Here is an 8,189-nt window from a genome sequence, read left to right on the forward strand (position 1 = left end):
ATTATTAAAATTAAAGTTAACTTAACTCGGAAACACCGCCGTTGCAACATCGCCCCCCACCCCCCTGCTGGAAGACTCGTGCCCATTTGCAAGCCGGTACTGCGTATGCCTTGTGTGCCGCACTGGTACAGCTGCCACTACTGGGGGGCAGTGATGGACTGGGACAAAAAATCGGCCCAGGCATTTGTAAACACACCGGCCCCAAATTCGGGCTATGAGCAATTATACAAATTTTTAAATGGATTGCGCGACAAACTGTGTAGTACTAGTAGCTGGAAGTTGCTATGTGACGACGTGTGAGCACGATTTTGCTGTGTGACCTATGGCCAGTCCTGGCCTGCTGGAGGGGACCACTAGGCTAGACCGTAGCAGGGTATTGAAGTGTTTGAGATGCGATGGAAAGCACTTTGAATTCACACGGCATTTAAGCAAGTGCCCAATTAATCAAAATCCTTATCGCATTGATGGCTAATTTCATTAAATCCCTGCAGTGTATACGGCAGCTGACTTTCTTTTAATGCAGGTTAAATATTACACCGCGAAAGACAAAGTCAAGAACTTAGTTAAGATGGAACGTTGGTGTTATGCACCGCTCTTGCGAGAGTTTCCCAATTCACATTTGTACTTCTCAAGACACTCCGTCAGTAGCACAGTTTTAATAAAATTAGGAAACGTGTCAAAACGTTACACGTAACGAGAAATATCTTCGCGCGTCCGTGCCTCCGCCAGGCTTGATCTGCTACCCATCACCAAGTCGGTGGGTGTCAAGGCCAAGCCCAACAAGGCGGTGGAGGACGTCCTCCACTCGGTGGTCCTCAAGTACGGCCTCAAGCTCAAGGACATGGTGGCCTACATGGTGAGCGCGGCGTCGCGGTCGGCAGTGCACCGGCCGCAGGGAGGCCACGCTCAGATGAAGTACATTTGACACGCAAACTCCGGTCATCCTCGTAGCGGCGGCGGCTTTTGACTCGCCAGCGAACAAAGACGGGTCGCCGCATCGCGCGCTTTCGGATGCGCTTCCGCAGCCCGTCTGGAACGCTCTTCCTTCTGATATTATGAAGCCTCTTGTGAGGTATGATGCACTTTGAAATTAAAACTCATTTGTTTAGAAGTGCTTTTTGTGTTTAGTTTGTTGTCCCTCCTCACCTCCGATTCGCACGGTTGGCTACGTACGGTGCGAAAGAAGTTCAACATTACGTACACACCGTATCTCAAACCACGACAAAAGGTTGTTGTTCACCTCCGCATGATGGTGAACAGACTAGCGGCTTCTGTGAGAGGTTGTAGACCAGATCTGACACGCCACGTGGATCCTTGCCGTTGCGCTGTTTCCAGGTCGCACCGCGTGTTGTACCGGACAGCGACACGCCGTGCGACGTGAAACCAAACGAGATAGCGGGATCCGCATACAGCGCCTCCCACACAGATGGTCACTGGATCGCGCACTTTCAGATGCGCTTCTGCGGCCATCTGGAATGCTTTTCCTTCCGATATTAGGAAGCCACTGGAGCTATGCACTTTTAAATAATCTAGATTGAAAACTCATTTCTTTAGAGCTGCTTTTTGTGCTTAGGTTGTTGTCCTTCTCCCGCACCTCCGATTATCACGGTTGGCTACGTACGGTGCGAAAGACGTTCAACGTACATCCACCTCACTGCGAATAAGAGGAATCCTATTGTCTATGCACCACACGTGTAGTCGAGACAAGTTATTTCTGCCTCCTCAATTGACTCAGACTCGAGAACAGCTGTCTCTCTTGGCAGCAGTGACGTGTTTCAGGTCTGCAAAGTGTTTTCAGGTCCATCTTCTTGGTTCTTTCGGTAAAGTCACGTAGAAGGAAAATAATAAAATAATAAAAATAAAACATAATAAAATAATTCTCACGACGTTTCGGCCACAACGCAAGCAGCCGTCTTCCGGTGGAGAACAGGTCTGTCGAGAATGCAGAGTCTGAATGACTCATGTCATGTTGCCGTTAGCCGTGGCTGGGAATGTTACTCTGGCCACCGTGTTCACACCGCCCATGCACGTGTTTCAACAACGGCCGACCTCGTAGAATCCTGTACTGAATGAAACTCACAAAAGCACGTTCGTACTTTGTTCCCCACGTGTCTCCCTTCCCCCGTGCCACGCGTACCGTCGCCGCTGCCCTCTAAGCACGGCAACACAGATGCGTTGGACATGAGCGTGCCTGTGTCTCAGCTGGACGGCAAGCATGTGGTGCTCGAAGCTGCCAACCACAGCAAAGGTACCGGGCCTTTTGATTTGCATTTTTGTACCAAGAAATCTTTCTTCTGTTTACATATTGGTACAATCATCGCCCTCTGTCTGTGTAATGTTTATCTGACTTCATTGTAATTGTACTGTGATCGGTATAAAAATGATCTGCTGACTGACGTTACAGGGAATTTATAATTTAACATCGACTTAGGATTGTGTAATATTTCCGACAGATTTAGTTTTTGCTCCGATTGCTGTTTTGCTTCGTTGCTGTATTTGCTTTTATTTGTTTTTGCTTTAATTTCCGTGACCCGGGTATTTCTTTCAAATCGTCTCTTGAATTCTCACCTTGTTAAACAAAACAAACTTGAACAAGTTGAAACGTTGAAAGCTCGCTCGCAGATGCTCCAGAGGAGCCACTGGAGCCAAGGTTTCAACATTTCTCACTGGAGATACTCCAGAGGACCCACTTACAGATCACAGATTGCCCTTGGGCTCTCAAAGCCAACAAGACTTTAGAAAGTGTTTGTCATAATGTGTGTTTACCAGTTCCAGGCCTGGCACAAGCGTCGTGGTGACGTCACCGCCACTTAGTGGCGAATGGCAATTGTTGTTGTTCACCAGTTGTGGGGAGCGATTCCTGCTCACGGCCAACACCGGTGACGATTATCTGAACTTGTTCTGGGCCTCCTCCCCTAGGTCGACTCAGCCTCAATTGAGTACCTGGTGCAGTGTGTAAACATCGCCATTAGAGAGACAAAGGCGGCCAGGCGTGGTGCTGGCCGTCCACCCCCCCGTGTGCCGTTCCGGCCTTCATAGGTGCTACTCGCTAACAGCACTTGCCCCTACAGTCTGTTCAGGCTTTACGAAGGATCTTTGTCTTGTTTACCAGCTGCTGATGTTGAGATTGACAAATGTCACTGAGCATTTTGGTCATTCGCTTTCCCGGTAATGTCCGATACCAAGTGAAGTGTACATCATCTTCGTCTGTGAAGTCGTGGATACGAGGAAGGCGGAAATGGTGAAATTAAATTGGATGACAACCGTAACTTGTTCCCGTGCGTGACAAGGAGTTACGCGATAAGTCGGAATTCAGTTCCTGCAGAAGCTCCCGGCACGTGGAGTGAAACGGCTGACCTCAATGTTGATCAATACACGGCGCAATCTTAGGACACATCGGAAGAGCGCTATCTTAAACGAGCTACAGTTGAAGTACGCGACAAAACATCGCCGTTTCGGTAACCAGAACGTTTTCACTGGCCCCGGACATATTAATTATCGATGGAAAGCGGTACTATTGTTGTATTTCCTTTCCTCATATCAGTGTCATGTGCGTTATGCCACAGAAAAGACCATCGACGGGAAATTCAAGCTGCGTGAGGTGAATTCTGCTCCGGCTTCCTCTGGACTCGCATCGAAGGTGATCCACCATGAATCCCAGCTCTCGCCAGCACCTCGGCGCTTGCGATTCGCTCTTGCCGCCAAATCCTCGCGAATTGTCTCAAGCGTCTCGCCTGTAGGCTGGGTAGTTTCCTCAAGGTGGCGTCTACGTGGCGTCGCGTATTTCTACAGAGTAAAGTACAGCAAAGGAATTACCACCGCTTTGCTAGACCTTTACTTGGATGGACATTTTGATACCATACTGGGACCAAAGACCAATTTTTGTAGGCTACCAAATAAGATAAATCCCAAGCAGCAGAAGCACTTTCTTCGGATTGGATTGAAGGTCAAACCATTCTTCATACGCGATCTAACCCAAAAACCTCTATTATGAATAATATTGGTCGCGAAAGCCGACGTGTGTGTTTAGCCCCGACACTCTGGTTACCGTATGGCTAATTAAACACTTATGAGGACAACGTTGCATTGGAAGCTGTTACAAAACAAATGCCTTGTCTTGTTATCTTTGCATTATCAAACGTGAGTGCCTAATCTTATTCAATTCGGAATAATCGGTGATTGACTAATTTTTTTTTAATCACCTGCAGTGTGCCCGACCTCGTCAGATCTAAGTAGCTAAGCAGGATTTTAAACTTGGATTTATACTTGGGAGGGCGATTCCTTTATTGAGTAGTGGGGTTGTCAAAGGGCTGTTCATGTACGAGGCAAAGTATTTTTTTTTACAATCCTCGCAATGTAACCGATTGTAAACAAATTCAGCTTTGCCCGCTCATTCTGCGACGGCGTCGTACACGGTAGCAATGTGCAGAGCGTGCAAGAATAACCCGCACCGCTCGTTCTATAATGCCATAAGCCACAGAAAATGTAAGATCCAGGCCACAATGGTGCGATTGTGGCAATGCAACCCAAACTATGGACCATAGAGTCAACCTCTCTGGAGTCTGCCTGCCTTTGACGGAGGGATTGAAAAACGACACAAACTCTCTCCTGAGCCGTCTCGTGGCGAGCAGATCTCGAAATTGAAACTATAAAATAACTGAAACTTTTTTTATTTTAGCAGGTAAGGCCCAACTGAGCTATTTAGTTATTTTTCAGAAGCGACCTGGCCACAAATGATAACTCAACGAAGTTGCTTATCGCGTGGACATTTCTCGCAGCCAAATACTCTAAATGCGTGTTTCTAAATGTGGAGGGAAAAACCAGAGGGCCCGGAGAAAATTTCACACGATCGCGGGGAAAGAGAGACACGCAAACTCCAAATATACAGCAGGCGTCAAGGTCGGGATCGAACCCATGACCTCCTGCATACCAGGGGAGGTAGCTAACATCTCACCACTGCGGCACCCCGGGCATATAGCTCCTTAACATTTTGCTTCCATAAGCAAGAATGGAGGAATTAGAGATGAACAGATGCGCCAGGTATATTTATGCACTGTGGGAGAGCGCTGACATCTGTCTGGATAAAACATTGTTAGTGCAAGCATCTGGTCACAGGTGCTTATAGTCAGGTCAGAATCTTGCCTGATCGACACTCCTGATGTTGTTGAAAGCAGAAAAGATCCTCTACACTCATGATGGATTATATTGTTGATGTTAAGGAAGTATGGTGGTGACAACGATCGCGGTGATCATGATGATAATAATATTTGTGATGATGGTGATGGTAAAGATGTTGATTTTTACGATGGGTTTGATGGATATAGATGGTCACGGTGGTGATGGTGATGGTGATGATGATGAGGACAATGGTGATGATGTCGGCACTGGAAATTCTGAATGTTGAACATGGCAAATGATGATGAGAGCTGATGAGTGAAGTTGATAGTGAAGATGACGGTGACTTTGACCACCAGCATGGATAGACAATTTAAATAGTTATCATCGCCACACTCCTTATGCACCAATGAAAATCAATGACCGAACAACAGAAAAGTGACCTTTGCAATTGGTGGTCAACTCTCGTTTTTCAGACCAGTGGACAGTCACCCGCAGAGCAGGACGCTGCTGCCAAGGGCAAGAAAGCTTCACAGCCAAAAGCTAAAGATAGCGATGGTAAGTGTGGGGTTTCATTCGTGGATATTTACAATTTTCTGAAATGGCAACTTTTTTTCTATCATCGAGGGAGAGTCGTTATTTATTGCAGACGAGAATGGGATCCTTGGTCTCCAACATAGAATTTTATGGACCAAGTGTTTATCAGGTAGATGAGGCTGGTTGTTATTGTATTCGAATTGTAAATGCTGTGGGTTTACTCTCCAACACACAGGTGTGCTGAAGTAGTAACTACTTGGCATACGTTTTGTTTACGTGACAAACTTTACTAATCGGCTGTGTCGGGTGGTGGTGGGCTTAACGACACATTTATATTTACGTGATCTAACCCAAAAAAACCTTTATTGTGGATAATATTGTGTTAAATATACGTGTTAAACTTATCAGGTAGAGTTTCCCATTGGACACAAAGGATCTCAAATAATCATTACAAGTCAAGACCATTCAAATGATCCAACAGCAAATGGCAGTAACAAAGAGGTAGCCCACATGCATGAAGAACTTTAGCTCACCCGTGTCACTTATGTGTGTGTTTGCATGAGGCATTGAGAACTGTGGTCGCGCGTCCTCCGTGTGCGAACGCCACGTGGTGTGCAGAGTGGCTGGAGCTGCTGTCCCGGGCACAGCGGCGGCGTGCCGATGACCAGCGCGGTCTGCTGCGCAAAGAAGACCTAGTGCTGCCTGACTTCCTGAGAGTCGCCATGGGTCCAGAGCCTCCCTCCTGCTCCTCATCCTCCTCCACGGCAGCTGACAGAACGGGCCAGGGCGCGCCTTCGGGGAGCTTGACGTCAAAGGAACAGCCGACGCCACAGAGCCAGACCTCGGGCGTGGAGAGCCAAGTGGGCAGCCAACAGCAGAGCACGCCCCGCACAGCAGGCCAACAGCCGTTCGCATCGGAATTGTCACCCAACGCACATCAGCCCGTGTCTCAGTCCTCCTCCTGTCCACACCTAGAGATGAAGCAGGGTGGTGGACCAAAGTTGCAGCCAAACGTGTTGCAGATATCAATAATGTTTGAATCCAGGGTCGCTCACACGCCGGCAGGCGCTCCGGGGCAGGCAGAGAAACCCGAGGACTTGCACGCGGTCGCAAAGCAAGCCTCTCACGGCCACGAAAACAAAGGTCTGGCTCGGCTGCAGGATGGAAGCAAGGCGATTGGCAAGGCCTCCTCCGAGGAGGTGATTGTGGAATTTCCGCACCCTCCGAACTCCCACGCCTCGCCATCGGTGGCAGCACCGGGACAAGAGTTGGCCGAGAAAGAGCTTGTGAACTTTGTGTGTACAGTCACGGCGCCAGAGGCGATGGACGCTTCCCTCAACGAGAACGCAAACAATTCGTCGGATGTAAAAAAAGCCAATGGACAGCAGGCACCAGAGTCACAGAGGCCGACGGAACCCCCTCCAGAAGAAGGGGGCCCGCCGGAGAAAGCACTGCCGTCGCTGCCGGCCGACTCGGACAAATCTGACGGCACGGAGGGCTCGTCGACGGGGGACGCGGCGACTGCGGAGAGCACAGAGAACAGCAGAGCTGCTCCTCTGGGCTTCGACGCGCAGAATGTGGAATCGCAGTCCTAACATGAGTCGTCCGCACGGTACAAAGTGAAAGGTGTAAGAGCCAGACGTCTTGGCCTGCGAGTGACATTTTTTTTAGTTATTTACAAAAAAAGAAAGAATTCACGCTCAAAAAATTAATAAAAAATATTAACCCACAGTGCAGTCAACATTGTATGTTTCCGAAAAGTATAATAAATTAATTCCATAAATATCGCTCTCGTGGATTTTCCACGCAACTGCTTCAACTTTGCTGCACAGGCCCTCAACTCTTCCACTACATTCGCTGGACCAAACACCACGGGGGGCACAACGTACGGATGTATCACGGCGTCTGGTTTAAAATTATTTTAATTTTTTTCAGCAATTAAAACTGCACCGTCTCTGTTTTTATACAACGTATGACCAGTTGCACTTTTTTCTTCCAATCAGCTAATGTCTGAAACACGGTAGCACTCCTTTTTTCTTGGTACATCATGTAACAGCCTATTTGTTGTTTGTATTATTTACAAGTGCTTTATTACACGTTGACACCACAGCGCAGCTGTTACCGATATAATCTTTATGACGAGCGTTAGTCTGAACCAATACATTTTGGTCAGGCTGTGAACATACAAGGTAGACATTCATGTCTTGTGCCACCATATCTGGATCACGTTTAAAACTGTTGGAGAAACATCTGGCCTTACATAGAAACCCTCTGGCCTTACATAGACTTGTAGAGTCTAAACCGAACATGGTCACCGGGGCAATAAAGGATGTAGACTGCGATCTCGGCAGGGAATGGGAGTTCATGAGGAATGTGGTAGGTCAAAAGGTTTCAATTTGTTTAATACGTAAACAATACTACACATGAATGTACGCATTGTTTGTGTGTTATTACTCTGTACGATTATGACCATTGAAACCATTTCGTCTCTTCTGACAAATGTTTATATTGATAATAAACAGCCCGTTGTCAACCCA

At 47.6% G+C, this 8,189-nt stretch overlaps 1 protein-coding gene across 3 annotated transcripts in view; it reads left to right on the forward strand.

Annotated features, from left to right (window-relative positions):
* The window catches only part of LOC133345649 (regulator of G-protein signaling 12-like), a 51,218-nt gene extending 43,029 nt beyond the window's left edge, over window positions 1-8,189 (forward strand). For all 3 annotated transcript variants that reach the window (XM_061556603.1, XM_061556604.1, XM_061556605.1), the window contains exons 10-14: window positions 730-856; window positions 2,158-2,248; window positions 3,567-3,640; window positions 5,592-5,673; window positions 6,271-8,189. In XM_061556603.1, the coding sequence (XP_061412587.1) occupies window positions 730-856; window positions 2,158-2,248; window positions 3,567-3,640; window positions 5,592-5,673; window positions 6,271-7,247 (1,351 nt within the window). In that variant the 3' untranslated portion in view covers window positions 7,248-8,189. The remainder of the gene's footprint in view (window positions 1-729; window positions 857-2,157; window positions 2,249-3,566; window positions 3,641-5,591; window positions 5,674-6,270) is intronic.

Source organism: Lethenteron reissneri, chromosome 22 (assembly GCF_015708825.2).
Source record: "Lethenteron reissneri isolate LAM-NWPU_2019-01 chromosome 22, ASM1570882v1, whole genome shotgun sequence".
NCBI lineage: Eukaryota > Metazoa > Chordata > Hyperoartia > Petromyzontiformes > Petromyzontidae > Lethenteron > Lethenteron reissneri.